Source organism: Azolla caroliniana, unplaced genomic scaffold (assembly GCF_043228905.1).
Source record: "Azolla caroliniana isolate FFs.n. ecotype wild unplaced genomic scaffold, voAzoCaro1.0.p SCAF_5, whole genome shotgun sequence".
Classification (NCBI taxonomy): Eukaryota; Viridiplantae; Streptophyta; class Polypodiopsida; order Salviniales; family Salviniaceae; genus Azolla; species Azolla caroliniana.
The window spans coordinates 1,889,437-1,905,193 of record NW_028230440.1 but is presented as its reverse complement, the minus strand read 5'-3'; the positions used below and the strand labels follow the sequence as shown (position 1 = coordinate 1,905,193).

Sequence of the window (15,757 nt, the reverse complement as noted above, 5' to 3'; positions counted from 1 at the left end):
CCCTTAATTTATCCAAGAAAGAAGAAATCATGACACCTCATTCATTTCCATCTGTGACTGCAGAATACGTCAATGAGGTAAAACTATTTGAAGCTTTCTACTATCTTTAAAAAGACTCAATTGGACAATGCATGATCCATCCATCTTCTTCTTCTTTCAGCACGGGCATGGGCGTGTGTTGTGTAATGAGAGAGAGAGAGAACTTCATTATAAGTAGCAAAGAAAAAATAGAGAACTAATAAAACTGGACAAAATCTAAATAGTACAAGTTATTATCTAATAGCAGACTTTCAGTAGGTAAATGAAGGTCAGCAGAAATACAACCTCACCACTTTGAAGCATTGCCACATTTAATCTTTAAGTGAATTAACTCTTTGTGTGGTATGGGTATTGCAACAGAATTAACCATTTTCATTTATCATTGATCGACGACATTCCATTCCCTATTATTTGGAATCCTCTTTAGTTTATAAAACATAGAACTCTTCATTGACAAATGTCAATCTGCCAAACGATGCAAAAGGTAACTACGGCACCAAATCTTCAGTAACCTATACAGCTTATATTTAACATGTCATTATCTACGTCAGCCATAACACCTAACACGAAAATCTAGCAATTACATTTTTAAGCAGCATCCTCACTTCTTTGACACATCTTCATATTCTGCTTCAGTGGCCTGTTCACCACTTTCAGAAGAAGCTCCTCCAGTCTGTTTGGACAGAGTCTCACCAATCTTCATAGCAGCTGTTTGTACAGCACTGACCTTTTGCTTGATGGCATCAGCATCTTCTGAATCCATAACTTCCCTAAGATCCCTAATTGCTGATTGAATTCCTTCAATTGTATCCGACTGCAACTTGTCCTTGTATTCATTCAGACTTTTCTCGGTAGAATATATTGTACTGTCGGCCTCATTCCGAGCATCAATTAGATTCTTCTTCTCCTTGTCTTTTTGTGCATATAGCTCAGCATCCTTCACCATCTTTTCAATATCAGATTCTGACAAACCACCAGACGATTGAATGGTGATTTGCTGCTCTTTTCCTGTGGCCTTGTCCTTTGCAGATACATTGACAATTCCATTGGCATCAATATCAAACGTGACCTCAATTTGAGGCACACCACGAGGAGCCGGAGGGATTCCCACAAGTTCAAACTGCCCGAGCAATTTGTTATCTGATGCCATTTCACGTTCACCTTGGAGAACCTTAATACCCACTTGTGTCTGGCTATCAGCTGCAGTTGAGAACACTTGACTCTTCTTCGTAGGAATAGTTGTATTCCTTGATATCAACCGCGTGAACACCCCTCCAAGGGTTTCGATTCCTAGAGAAAGAGGAGTAACATCCAATAGCAGCAGGTCCTTCACATCGCCGCGCAATACTCCACCCTGAATGGCTGCCCCCATGGCCACACATTCATCAGGGTTCACACCTTTGCTCGGCTCTTTGCCAAATATCTGAGATACTGTCCCCTGAACTTTGGGCATTCGGGTCATTCCTCCAACTAATAAGACCTCATGCACATCCCTTGCTGAGATCCCAGCGTCTTTCAAACAATCCTTGCAAGGTTGCTTGGTTCTTTCGATAAGATCATTGACAAGAGACTCAAACTTGGAACGTGTTAAGGTGATGTTCAAATGCTTCGCTCCGGAAGCATCAGCTGTTATAAAGGGCAGGTTGATATCGGTTTGTGTTGAAGAAGACAATTCTACCTTTGCTTTCTCAGCAGCTTCACGAAGCCTTTGAATAGCCATTCTGTCACTTGACAGATCAAGACCCTGATCCTTCTTGAACTCCTGAACAAGATACTGAAGCAGAGCATTGTCAAAGTCTTCACCACCAAGGAAGGTATCACCATTTGTGGCTTTGACCTGCACAATGAGTATTCAAAAGATGGAATCACTTTTTAAGACTAATAGCTACAATCATCTTAATTGCATCGACCCCACAAACTTTTAAATGGAAAACTCAATATCCTAAGATGTTCAGCTGATTTTTGATCCAGAAACTTTCTGCAGTATTAAATTCAAATGCTTTCTGGCAGGATAACATCTCTGAAAAACAGCAATGTTATAGGAACTTATACTTATGTTATATCTTGATAAATATAAGTCCATGTCTGAATCTACACCATCCAATAAATGCTCATCATTGAGTATAGATTTTATTAACCAATTCACCATAGCATGGACTCATTGGTATGGCATCTCTACTGAGCATACCTAATTGAAATCAATATTCTTGAATATAGGTTGCATTGCAGCAGCACAGCATAATAAGATGTTCACTCAGCCCTTTACACAGGCGAGTTGGAGATTACATGGAATAGTGACTTCCACATTACGTTTCACATAGCATCTTCTTACCTATGTATATAACTATGCATTAATCAATATTAGCAGTTTGAAAACAGTCACCAAGATTTTCCACTAACTCTTGTGATTTTCACTTTGAATATTTAGTCAACAGAAATCAACCACAGCAGCTCCAAATATGAGACCGATAATCAACTACACTAGAGAGAATATGAAAACAAGACAAAGAATATTTTTTCATGTCAGCAACTGAATACATAGGAACCAGAGAAGTTAACCGGCATCCGCCTAACAACAAAAACAGACTAGAATCTCAGACTGTTGTAATGTTTTGCAGAAAGGCCCTTGAAATGAGCATCAGATATGCTGCATATGGTATTATGCTATGCAAAGAACAAAACGCAATTACTTGCAAATCATACTAACATTAAGGGTGACGGAGGAGAGAACAAATTAGATGAAAACCAAGAAATTTTTGAAGCATACCTCAAACACACCACCAGAGATTTCAAGAATAGATACATCAAAAGTCCCACCGCCAAGATCAAAGACTGCAATCACTCCTTCCTTCTTATCGGCACCATACGAGAGGGAGGCTGCAGTAGGTTCATTTATAATCCTCGCAACCTCAAGCCCAGCAATTCGCCCAGCATCCTTTGTGGCCTGGCGTTGTGCATCGTTGAAGTAAGCTGGGACAGTGATGACCGCCTTGGACACAGGCCTTCCAAGGTAAGACTCGGCCGTCTCTTTCATCTTCGTCAGGACAAAGGCACCAATCTGGCTAGGCGAGTATTGCTGGCCACCGGCCTCAACCCACGCATCTCCGTTGGCACCTCGCACAATCTTGTACGACACCATCTTCATCTCCTTGGTGACCTGCGGGTCATCAAAGTTACGGCCTATAAGCCTCTTGGCACCGTACACGGTGTTGGTGGGGTTGGTCACGGCTTGCCTCTTGGCGGGCGTGCCCACGAGGCGCTCACCTTTGGTGGTGAAGGCGACAACGGAAGGCGTTGTCCGGGCACCTTCAGAATTCTCGATAACTCGGGCAGTCTGGAACACACACACACACACACACACACAGATGAGACACAAAGAATGTACATACATACATAATTCAGCACAAACACTGGAAAATAATCACAGGGAGTGCAAACACAGCTACATGTTTTGGCACAATCGTTGAACAAATTTTGGGATTGTATTGATGATACAACATACCTTTCCTTCCATGACAGCGACGCAGGAGTTGGTGGTGCCGAGATCGATCCCGATGATGTCAGATGCCGAGGCTTTGGAGTTGAAGAGGCGGCGAGAGGGGGCGGAGGTAGGGCACGGGAGAGGACGGGAAGGGGAGGTTGTGGCGTGGCGGAGAAGAGAACGTCGGAGGAATCGCGCAGCCATGGCAATGGCAATACGTGGAGAGAGGGAGTGGCTCTCAAAAACCCAGAACAGAGACAAACCCTAAATATGCAAAAAACAAAATGGAAATGGATGGAGGTCTCTCTCTCTCTCTCCTTCTCTCAGACACAGCAGCAGGGGCAGGGGCAGGGGCAGGCGCAGAGGAGGCTTCCCATTCATTCATTCATTCATTCATTCCTTCATTCCCCCATTGCTGTATCAGTATGCATATATATATATGTACATATCACTTCAAGCATAGTATGAACCATACGTGCATTTCCCATTCGAGAATGCTTCAATCCTTCGAGTATGTTAAACACCCTCGACGAAGTATGGTAAATACCATACTTTTGTATTCATTACTTATTATAAGGTTATAAATAAATAAATTTAATGTAAGAAACATAAGAATGTTTTGATAACATACGTATTCGTTATGTTTGGCAATGCATTCGAGTATATTATGTACGAATAATGTATGTATGCATGCATGAGTGATATATGCATGTGATATGTATATGTATGTATGCATGTGTGTGTATGTATATGTGTATCATTCCATCATCCCATGTCCCTTCATCATCATCAACCATCAACCATCAACCATCGTCCATTAATCATCATCTTCTTCCATCCATCCATCCATCCATCTCGGCTCCCCCGATGAACCTCTTTTCTGGTCGTGTTTAATTTGTATAAATGGCACACACATTCATCGGATCCCCCTCCCCCCCCCCCCCCCCCCATTTTCTAAGTTTCTCGGTCCACGACAATTATTCTTAGCTCGTGTTGTTGAAGCGTTACACGTACAAGAAAAAGCATGATACTCTCTCATTACCAATCAATCGTGTAGACACACGACCCGTGTATAACTAACTAACTAGCGTTGAGGGTTATTGGCAAGGAAGGCTTTCTCATATGGGGTGGTTGCCCTTGCCTCGTGAGCCTTTGCCTACACCAACAAAAAAATAGGGAAACATAGATGGAATGAATGTTGAATGGTGGGTAGATATTGATTAGTGGAGGAATTTCAATTCAAACATGGAATGGTGAGCTCTTTTGCCCCAATGCAAGCAAAGCTCCCACAAAAGAAGAAGAAGAAGAAGAAGAAGAAGAAGAAGAAAAGCAAAATATCCCCAAGGGGCAAATCACTCAACTCAGCCTTTACACAACAACACTCTCCCTAAGAACAAAAAGGAGCCCTTCAAACTCTTTCTGCATTTACACTACAAAAGCTATGATGTATGCGATGTATGCTTTAGATCAATCAGCTCCGTAACTGCAACTGCTTGGAAGAGCTATGATGCACAGCACAAACAACTCTGCACATCCAGGCAAGCATTATAATGACTTGCTGGATTGCTCAGCCCGGTTACTCGACCTCCTCCCTGAATCGTGTAACCGCAATGCAATTTATTCATATCCCTGCGTGAAGAAGAGATGCTTCCTCGACTTTCGATTGATGGCCTCGAATCGCTTTTACAGTGGTGTAGAAAGAATCGAACCCAGCCATATTATGCATTCCGTTTGTTTGGTTACATGTGTGGACAAGGGTTCGAATCACATTCCTGGATAGGCAATCACCTCGTGTCAATGCTTGCTGAAGCTCGATTTATTGATGATGCAAAGAAGGTTTTTGATGTTCTCCCGCATAGAACTCTTTGTACTTGGAATTCTCTTATCAAAGCCTATTCGGAATGTGGGAACCCCCACCATGCTCTCATCCTTTACCACAGGATGTTGGATGATGCCTTTATTCCGAATGGATATACATTTGTTGCTCTGTTGAGGGTCCTTGGCGAGTTAGATGATTTGGAAGTGAGTTACCGTATACATATCGAGATCGATAAGAAGGGATTACTTGGAAGAGATCTTTATGTGGGAAGTAACTTGGTACATATGTATGCCAAACGTGGTTTACTCGTTGAAGCACAATATGTATTTGAAATGCTTCCATTCCGGAATACAGTCGTATGGAACACATTGATTGGTGGGTATAATAGATGTGAACAAGGTGACAATGCATTGTATTATTTCAAACAGATGCAATACCCTCGGAATGCTATTACATTCGTTTATGGCTTGAAAGCATGTGGGATGACCAAAAATATCGATGTGGGCAAAGATATACATGTTCAGATTGTGAGAAATGGGATGTTGGAAAGAAATTGTTTTCTTCATAGTGCTCTGATAGAAATGTATGTTAAATGTGGGTCTCTTGCAAAAGCACACAGGGTGTTTGATAACCTTGTGGCCCGAGACATAATCTCATGGACAGCCCTTATTTCGGGATATATATTACATGATCGTTGTGAAGAAGCACTTCAATGCTTACAGCTCATGGAACTTGAGGGTGTTACTCCGAATGTTGCAACATTTCTTTGTAGTTTGAAAGCTTGTGCCAACATTGAGGCCATAGATAAGGGCATGAAACTCCATGAAGAGATTCTTAGGAGGGGTTTGATACAAGGAGATTCTGCAATGGGAAACACCCTAGTAGACATGTATGCGAGATGTGGTTTACTTGCAATAGCATTGGAGGTATTTGACAAGCTTCCATCCCGAGATGTAATATCATGGAATGCGTTGATTGCAGGGTTTGTCAACCAAGGTGTAGCCAAGGAAGCATTGAATTGCTTTGACGAGATGCATATGGAGGGGGTATCACCAGATGCTATCACATGCATAAGTGGTTTGAAAGCTTGCATTAACATCAATTCTGCATCAAAGGGTCAAGAGATACACATAACAATTGTGAAATTTGGTTACTTGGGCAGGGATGTTGCTGTAGAGAATGCGTTAATTGATATGTACGGTAAATGTGATTCCCTTATTGAAGCACGGGAAGTGTTTGAGAATGTTCAAGAGCGAGATGTGGTATCATGGACTACTATTATGTCGGCATATAGTGAACAAGAACAGAGCATAGAAACATCGATATTATTCAAAAGAATGCAAGTAGAGGGAACTCTCCCAAATGCTGCCACATTTCTCTGTGGCTTGAAAGCTTGCAGTGACGTTGGGGACACATACAAGGGCAGTATTATGCATGCTGAAATTGTTGGAAATGGGTTGTTTCAAAAGGATTTTGTCATTGGTGATGCTTTAATCAATATGTATTCGAAATTGGGAGAACTTCTGAAATCGAAAGAAGTGTTCGAAAAGGTTCCAACTTTAAGTAAATCCTCTTGGAATGCATTGCTTGTGGGATATGCCAAACATGAACACGGGAAGGATGCATTAGAATGTTTCCACTTGATGCAACGAAAGGGTTTCATGCCAGATCACGTGACCTTTATCTATTGCTTAAAAGCATGTGCTATTCTCGAGTATTCTAACATTGCTGCTGATTTTCATACAGAGATTTCTAGAAGAGGGTTCCAAGAAACAAAAACCGTGGTTAGTAATGCATTAATAGACATGTATGGAAAGTGTGGTTTACCACAGATGGCACAAGAAGTATTCGAAAATCTTAGGCTTCAAGATGTGGTCTCATGGACTTCCTTGATGGCCGGCTACGTCAAAGAAAAATGTAGTAATGATGCAATTTCATGTTATGAACATATGCAACATGAGGGTATTGCCCCAAATGCTGTTACGTTCATTTATGCCTTGAAAGCTTGTGGTGATGTTGTAGCCATAGCAAAAGGAGATGAAATACATGGTGAGGTTGTGAAGAGAGGGTTTCTGGAAACCCATCTCGGAGTGGCGAATGCATTGATTAACATGTACATAAAAAGTGGATGGATTGAGAAAGCACGGCAAGTGTTTGACTGGCTTCCAACTCGGAATACCTTGTTATGGAATGTGCTTATCATGGGTCATGCCAAATGTGAACGAGGCCAAGATGCAGTTAAGTGTTTCGAAGAAATGCAAGTCCAAGGCTTCAGTCCAGATGATGTCACTTTCCTTGGCCTTCTAAATGCATGTAGTCATGGAAGTCTTGTTTATCTAAGTAATATGTATGTTGGTGTCATGAGCAGTGACTATGGAATATTGCCAACACGGAAACATTATTCTTGCATTCTCGATCTTCTCGGTCGAGCTGGTCATTTAGAGGAAGCGATGTTGATATGTCAAATGTTGTCTTTGGTTCAGAATTCTGTCACGTGCCGAAGTCTAATGGGTGCGTGTTACAATTGGGGTAATGTCAAGCTTGGAAGGCAAATGTTCAAATCTACATTGCATTTATGATTATTTGGAAATGTTTGGAATCTACAGAAAGGCATTGTGTGACATAGTAAAGATAATCAATGTTATTATCATCAGGAGGCTCCCATATAAATCTATTGACAGGAAAAGATACAACTTTAGATAAGCAAAAAAAGAACTTGGATTAGCACGTGCGTCACATGTACCAATAATCACTAAGATTTGTTAGAAACAAGACAATTTGAGCTAAATCAGAACTACAGTTCTACAACACATTATTATATTGTACGATTGTCAAGCATTAGCAAAATTAACCACAAACTACTCTCAAGCATTAATTTTGTCCTCAGAAATTAAGTATGTTAAATCCATGTGAAGCTACATAAGCCATGGAAAATATGTGACCTTTGTCTTACAAAGCTCTAAACTTCAGAACATGATTATTAAGTTTGTAGCTCAAATTCAAGATTTTTGGCTCAAACATGATTTAGAGAAAGGGCTGAATGGTATGGTATCTACACAACCGATACACTGTCTATTAAATCATTGTTGATAGGTAAATAAAAAGCTATTTAAACATTCTGCAAATGCCCATAATTCAGGATGTACTTATAGCAAGCAAATGACAAGAAGTTTAATAACTACTCAATTATAATATATTCTTTCTAAGTATTTTATGCCAAAGGATCATGACAACATATTGGCATGCTTAGATGTTGAGGTAATTCATTGGAAATGAGAGAAGAGAACTTAGCCTTACCAATAGAGTCTCAATAATGTCTCAAGATGCCGTAATGAAGGGGTAGCTAGTCCCATTATCATAGTTCTATATGGGTTCATCCCAAATCCTAGGATAATTGATTTGAGGTAAATCAAATGTCATTCAACCAAGGACTAGGCTCTCCTCGAAAAGTTCTTTAGTTTTCCTTTCCACTTTCATCTAAGCATCTCACAACTCCTTATATCCTTAAGTTGAATCATTGCCGCACACAATGTTGTGATTTTCTCTATTTCAAACTTGGCATGCTTCGTTATAATATGGGAGTCCCAATCCCAAAGAAATTGGGACCCTTCAACTTTGACCAACGACATAATTTCACAATTTTGCATATAACCAAGCATATTTCGGGAATATTTTGTGAGATCTTCCTTTATGTGTTTCAACTTAATGCACTTAATTGCATCACAAGAGATGGTGGGATTCCTTGTAAGTATAAATAATAAAGATCCATTGAAAATCTAAGATCATCATGGTTGGTTTTGGTCTACTATTAAGAAACATGTTTCCTTAATTGACTGACTACATAAAGAACGTTTATCCTATCATTGACAAACCGATAAGTTAAATGAATATTCAATTTGGAAGGCTTATCCTTTGTGTGTACATAGAACAATGTGTGCGTTCATATTATTAATATTCGTGCATAAACGTTTGTGAGAGGTCTAATATAGTGTGACCTCCTAATGAGAAGGAGCTCCAATAGTAATGGAAGACTTTAGGTTTCGAAACTTCTTTTTCCTATATATGTAGAATGTCTCTTCTATCTTGTATGTCTAAATTAATGAAAAGCATGAAACATATTAATGAATGGATTCAATACAACAGTGGAGTAACTATAAAAAGCAAGAAATGTCACTCCAAATATATACATGCCATGAAGATTGTGTGTGTGTGTGTGTGTGTGTGTGTGTGTACAAACAAACAATGGGGATGAGGGGGGGCCTATTATTACCAATATGTATGTATACGAGATATACATAGATATATATACATATATGATATACATATATGTATATATAGTGTATATATATATATAGAGAGAGAGAGAGAGAGAGATGTGTGTGTGTGGATGTGTGGTGGGGAATGCTCCACACCAATAAATAAAACCAAAATCAAAACAAATATCAGCCGCCTTGGCCAATAGCCTGCTGCCACGTGGACGGGCTCCCCGGCATGCAGAGCCTCCCAGAAGATGCCACGTGTAGATTGCGCAGATTTCCCCACGCCAGCTCAGCACCGGGGAGGGCTGGCCACGTCAGAGAGGAGGGGCTGACGTGGCCGCCACGTCGGCGGGCTTGGATTTATTCTGTATCTTTGTGTGTGTGTGTGTGTGTGTGTGTGTGTGTGTGTAGCGGGCGAGAGCAGAGCAGAGCAGAGCAGAGCAGAGCAGAGCAGAACAGAAACGTCTCTCTCTCTCTCTCTGTAGCAGAGGCCTTCGCCATCGCCAAAACAGAAGCAGCTTTCTCTCAATTCCTCTCTCTCTCTCTGCCTGCCCATGGCCTCCCCTTCTTCTCCGTCCGTTTCTGCTTGGGCTCCTTCTTGCTGCCATCTAACTCACGATCATCATTCCTTCAGCTTCCCTTCTGCTCTTAACCTGCAGGCCTGTCCTCCCCCTCTCCTCGATCTCTCCTACAACCCTCATCTTAAGAGGCCTCACAGCCATGCCAGCTCCTCCGCAGCCATGACCACAGTAGTTCCTGCAAAATCAGCTACGAATAGCCGCTATCATCATACGCACAGGATAGCCAAATCCCTAATACGTTGCAACAGCAACATTAGCGGTTACAATGGAGGGGCAACTGCTAATCGTAGAGAAGCAGCAGCAGAAGAAGAAGGCTCATCACCACCAATACCATCGGGTCTCGATTCATCATCATCAACACCATGGACAGCACCAGGGAAGCTCGATCCTCCACGTATAATCATCGCAGGCGGGGGTATCGGCGGCCTAGTGCTAGCCTTGGCAGCCAAGAACAAGGGTATGTCTGTCAAGGTGTTGGAGAGGGATTTGAGTGCAATTCGGGGAGAAGGGCAGTACCGGGGGCCCATCCAGATACAGAGCAATGCCCTCGCAGCTCTTGAGGCTGTGGATGCATCTGTGGCTGAAGAAATCATGGAGAAAGGTTGTGTCACCGGAGACCGCATCAATGGCCTAGTAGATGGCCTCAGTGGAGACTGGTACATAATAAATTGCACATAAAAAATGATGATGATCCTTATGATGGTATATGATTATGTATATATATACCACCATGTCTTCTTCATTTTCGGCCTTCTGTGCTACATATATATTTATGTACTTAGATATGTAAAATGAGCATTCATGGCTTCCTCTTTCTTGTTTCTTGTGTGTTTTTCAGGTATATTAAGTTTGATACCTTCACTCCCGCCGCGGAAAAAGGCCTTCCAGTGACGAGAGTGATCAGCCGGATGACATTGCAACAGATCCTGGCAAAAGCTGTCGGACCTGAAATCATAGAAAATAGCAGCAACGTCATAGATTTCGGAGATGATGGAACCACAGTATGTGTACAAATTTTAACTTTTAATTATTCTCTTCATCATCATCATCATCATCATCATCATCATTGTCTGAAGCTTTCCTGACTATTGTGAAGGGAAATGAAGCTCCAAAATTCAGTTCCTATTCGCTCTAATGCCCTCTGATTTTCCCATATTTCCCTCAACAAGACAGAGAGAGAAAAAGTGGTGATTAATTGACCATATTATTTGCTCAATTAGCGCATATAATTTCTCTAATTTCAGGTGGTTGAACAATGGTATTTTTGCAATAATAATAAAATCATAAAGGGCATTTGGGGAACAATTTAACTTCCTGGTTGGCAGAAACCCCACAAAAAGTCTGATTTTCCCTTATCAAGTTTTCTGATTACTGTAAGAGAATTACCCATCAAACTTTGATGACAGGTAACAGTTGAATTAGAAGATGGAAGAAAGCTGGAAGGTGATTTATTAGTAGGTGCTGATGGGATCTGGTCTAAGGTTAGTAAAATATCCACTAAGATCCCATAATCATGATTCTATTACGCATTGATTGTACCATAGAATCACCATTGTGAATGTGATACCGGAGTGTAGTTATGAATATTTTTAAATCACCATTTTAGAGTGTTTAACAACGGATTTTAAGTCAGAAATGTGGAGAAATCCCCTCCCCATTTTGGAAGAAGTTTCCATATATCTCCTTCTGGTAGGTAGATAAAATAAATCAATGTTAAACCAAGTTTCAACTCGGGGGTTTTCCTCTCTCTGTTTGAATAAAGTTTGAATGTCTCACTCTGTTTCCAAATGTGTATGAACTTTGCCTAGTGCTATTCTTGTATTTGCATTACAGGTAAGAACCAAACTTCTTGGACCTTGTGAGGCAACATACTCTGGTTACACTTGTTACACAGGAATTGCTGATTTTATCCCTCCCGATATTGAGACAGTAGGGTATGTTTTTTCAGATTCATGCCTCATGTTAAATCGTCAGATTAAGTTTACGGAAACTCAAGTATACAGCCACATACATCCAAACACAGAAACTGTTTTTTAGACTCAAGATTGAATTCAAGGAACGGTATTATATTAAGAATTGCTCCATTAAGAAACATCTACTGCTCCTCGTAAAAAGAATAGAGAAATACATGAATACACATATGCATGCAGACACACACACACACACACACTCATATTATCAGTCTTCTTGGAATTTACTGTTTTGTTTAGTCTGAGATATTTGGTTCTTGGTATAGGTATCGTGTGTATCTAGGTCATAAGCAATACTTTGTATCATCAGATGTTGGCTACGGTAAAATGCAGTGGTATGCATTTTACAATGAGCCTGCTGGGGGAACCGACTCCGGAGGTATGCTGAGAAACTTTTCCATTGACATGTATTTGTGCATCAATTGATCTCTTCTGGATTAGCTTTTAAGTAGACACTCATACATGAGAGAGCATTCCCACAGTATGTAAGCAGATGAGAATATTGAACTTTGTGTGCAGAAAAGAAGGAAAGGTTACTGCAGCTTTTTGCAAATTGGTGTGATGGTGTGAAGGATTTACTTCTTGCAACACCAGAGGAGCTGATACTTCGTAGGGATATCTTTGATAGGGTTCCCATATTTAATTGGAGTAGAGGACGAACAACACTTCTTGGCGATTCAGCACATGCAATGCAACCAAACTTGGGGCAAGGAGGATGCATGGCCATTGAGGTAACACACTTTCGCTGTTTTAACATAAACCGTCTTTCATCCCATGGATAGATAAATAAATAGATAGATATTGAATTTTAGTTATGTTGACATACAAACCTCATGTAGATGTATGAGATGAAATGGACATAAATCTCATTAGATACATTTAATTGAGATGGACCGATGAATCCATGTGTCCAACCATTGAGATGATGATCGTCACTTTTTATGTGTGCTACGTCAGCACATACAGTGTATTTATCCCTTGTCCAAGCTGGTGACAAACGTTTGCCTTAATGGGGAATTGCATAATATAGCACTACATCTGTGAAGCACACATTGATAGTGAGGACAAAACGTATCATGTTTCAAGCACTATGAGAACCAACACTTAGTTGCTTGTGTTTCAAATATGCTAGATAGAGGGCTGATTTTCTGTATCCGTGGCCTAACGTTGAAATTGATTTTGTGGAGACATATTCTGAGTCAGATTTAGGCGAACTCGGCTTTCTCTAACATGTTAACTTGCCTATGCAGGATGCTTACCAACTCTCACTTGAACTTGAGAAAGAATGGAAGCAATCCTTGAAAGACAATAGATTCGTCGACATGTCTGCTGTTTTGAAGAGGTAAACAAATTATTCATATGCTGAAACATTATTGCTGCTTTAAAGTATTGCAAAGGGAATACGTGCATGTCCCAGAAGTTTAGTGGCAAATGTTATGAAGTTTCCTCATGGTTTGTTGGATATATTCAGGTATGAAGATGAAAGGGTTTTGAGGGTTGGTGCAATTCATGGCATGGCTCGCATGGCTGCTATAATGGCCTCCACATACAAACCTTATTTGGGTGTGGGACTTGGACCTTTAGAGGTGAATTAAGGATGTATAGGGCTTATTTAAGTGTATTTCCCTTGCTTTGACTTAAATAAGTGATATATGGTGCGTTATTGAATGTTCCCTCAGTTTCTAACAAATTTGAGGATACCTCATCCTGGGCGAGTAGGAGGGAGGTTTTTCATCAGTATATTCATGCCATTAATGCTTGACTGGGTTCTTGGTGGAAATAGGTATAAAAAATCTTCTAAAAACTTGCAATTCATATATACTATCTTAATGATGCACTTGCATGAGGAATGGAACACGCCCTTCTAAACATTCATCTTAAGATATAGCTCATTTTGTGTGCAATTTCAAATAAACTGCTTTTAAATTACTCTAGTTATACAGTACCTGGCCTTGCACTCTAAAGGGACTGTGCAATATTGACGTTTAATAGTTATCACGGAGAACAACGTGATTTTAACAGAGCTCATTTTTGCCAATTTTGAATTCTTCAGTGCAAAATTGGATGGCAGAGTACCCAGCTGTAGGCTCAGCGATAAGGTGTGAATGGACCTCTGTATGTATGAGTATATAAATCTTTGTTTTCACTGCTATTGTAACCAATGGAGTGTTTATTTCAGGCTGATAGCAACTTAAGGAAATGGTTCAAAGATGATGATGCTTTAGAGCGAGCAACTGATGCCGAGTATGCACACTGTCAAAATTTAGGTTTTTCAGCTTTAGAATAAGGTTCTTGCTATCAGAATGAATGTTTGTTTATCCTATTCTATTGAAATCCTCTGCATAGATGGTATTTGGCTCCTGCCAATGTTATGATGTCTCAAATCAATGTTATTGGTGCTGGCGGTATACAGTTATTTCAAGAAGAAAACTGCTCAGTTTTAGTAAGGTGTGTTTTCATTCAGAATATTTGCTTCATGTCACAGATAAAGAAATGTGTTCCAATTTTGATGAAGTTTAATTCATGCAGTAATGCCCCTGGTGAACAATCAGAGGGGAATTATGTGGTGGTGGATGCACCGGGTGTAAGTGAAAATGTGGAATTTGGTCAGTGGTTTGCATTTATGTTTTAACTCAGAAATAAGTATTTTGGTGCTCAGGTATCGACCAAGCATGCTCAAATCACATTCCGAGAAGGAGCCTTTTATGTTGTAGATCTCCAAAGTGCTTATGGCACGTGGATCACAGAGTGAGTAGTGGAGAGAGAGAAAGACACATAAAAGAATGTTAACTCATGTCCTTGCCTGTATTATAAATTCTTATGACTTTAACATGTTTTTTATGTGATTGCAGTATTGAAGGACGGTGCTTTAGATTGACTTCATTGATTCCTCAACGGTTACGACCAGGATATACTGTTGGATTTGGAACTGATGCCAAGGTTCTCTCTCTCTCTCTCTCTCTCTCTCTCTCTCTCTCTCTTGCACTGTCCAGTGTCTCTATAGAAGAATCAAAATTAAAAGTAAAGTACACATACTTCATCAATTTGAGGTACAAGTTGTGATATAACTGGCACATATATACATGCTGGATAGATGATATAGAACTCATTTACTGGGATTTTCATGTAGGCATCCTTTAAAGTGAAGTTGCAGAAGAAACATCAAGCAAAATATGCAGCTGCCCTAGTTGAAAAGCCCTAGCTGCCTGGTTTCTTGTCATCACGACGGTAGCTACTTGTATTTGTAATACTAGACTGTGGATATTAATGCAGTAGACGAGTACAGAAGCGGTAACTTGTAATGTAAAGAGAAGGCAGAGATATTTGTACATAATGACATTTGTGAGTGGGATTCATATTTGGAACACGTTCTAATTTTGTATACTACAACAGTACATGGTGAATGTTGAAATATACCATGCACTTCAAATATAATACGAGATTTTATTATTGCATACTATTGTTGTGATCATGCATTATGTAGATATTTAACAATAAACATTCGAAATTTTTTTGTTCACAATGCTAAACTGTTTATTATATATTCAATTAGCATTTAGCTTTGAGTGATGATTGATTCAGTATGGGTTGCATGTATCACCTGACCT

The 15,757-nt window shown here is 40.1% G+C and overlaps 3 protein-coding genes across 3 annotated transcripts; 2 read left to right on the top strand and 1 right to left on the bottom strand.

The window, feature by feature from the left end:
• Nucleotides 1–398: 398 nt before the first annotated feature.
• LOC147863573 (heat shock 70 kDa protein, mitochondrial-like) lies at nucleotides 399–3,739 on the bottom strand. Its single transcript, XM_087319793.1, has 3 exons — nucleotides 3,542–3,739; nucleotides 2,807–3,373; nucleotides 399–1,876 (listed from the first exon to the last, which is right to left on the bottom strand). The coding sequence occupies exons 1-3, from the start codon at nucleotides 3,722–3,724 to the stop codon at nucleotides 641–643; spliced, it is 1,986 nt and encodes a 661-aa protein (XP_087175919.1). The 5' UTR covers nucleotides 3,725–3,739; the 3' UTR covers nucleotides 399–640.
• Nucleotides 3,740–5,317: 1,578 nt separating this feature from the next.
• On the top strand, nucleotides 5,318–7,918 carry LOC147863572 (pentatricopeptide repeat-containing protein At3g09040, mitochondrial-like). Its single transcript, XM_087319296.1, has one exon. It carries the CDS (start codon nucleotides 5,318–5,320, stop codon nucleotides 7,916–7,918), a length of 2,601 nt encoding a protein of 866 aa, XP_087175422.1.
• Nucleotides 7,919–10,134: 2,216 nt separating this feature from the next.
• Nucleotides 10,135–15,531, top strand: ABA1 (zeaxanthin epoxidase (ZEP) (ABA1)). The gene is made up of 16 exons (XM_087319474.1): nucleotides 10,135–10,835; nucleotides 11,018–11,180; nucleotides 11,586–11,660; nucleotides 12,013–12,113; nucleotides 12,416–12,528; nucleotides 12,669–12,880; nucleotides 13,400–13,491; nucleotides 13,621–13,735; nucleotides 13,829–13,932; nucleotides 14,203–14,248; nucleotides 14,329–14,393; nucleotides 14,496–14,597; nucleotides 14,679–14,733; nucleotides 14,809–14,897; nucleotides 15,002–15,089; nucleotides 15,280–15,531. The coding sequence occupies exons 1-16, from the start codon at nucleotides 10,153–10,155 to the stop codon at nucleotides 15,349–15,351; spliced, it is 2,175 nt and encodes a 724-aa protein (XP_087175600.1). The 5' UTR covers nucleotides 10,135–10,152; the 3' UTR covers nucleotides 15,352–15,531.
• The last annotated feature ends 226 nt before the right edge of the window (nucleotides 15,532–15,757 follow it).

Excerpts from the sequence above, each read along its gene's own strand:
- LOC147863573 (XM_087319793.1), bottom strand. The coding sequence starts at position 3,724 with ATGGCTGCGCGATTCCTCCGACGTTCTCTTCTCCGCCACGCCACAACC. Across the intron at positions 3,374-3,541 it reads TCGCTGTCATGGAAGGAAAG|ACTGCCCGAGTTATCGAGAA; the intron begins GTATGTTGTATC and ends TGTGTGTTCCAG. Across the intron at positions 1,877-2,806 it reads TCTCTGGTGGTGTGTTTGAG|GTCAAAGCCACAAATGGTGA; the intron begins GTATGCTTCAAA and ends CTCATTGTGCAG.
- LOC147863572 (XM_087319296.1), top strand. The coding sequence starts at position 5,318 with ATGCTTGCTGAAGCTCGATTTATTGATGATGCAAAGAAGGTTTTTGAT.
- ABA1 (XM_087319474.1), top strand. The coding sequence starts at position 10,153 with ATGGCCTCCCCTTCTTCTCCGTCCGTTTCTGCTTGGGCTCCTTCTTGC. Across the intron at positions 11,661-12,012 it reads CTGATGGGATCTGGTCTAAG|GTAAGAACCAAACTTCTTGG; the intron begins GTTAGTAAAATA and ends TTTGCATTACAG. Across the intron at positions 13,492-13,620 it reads ATGTCTGCTGTTTTGAAGAG|GTATGAAGATGAAAGGGTTT; the intron begins GTAAACAAATTA and ends GGATATATTCAG.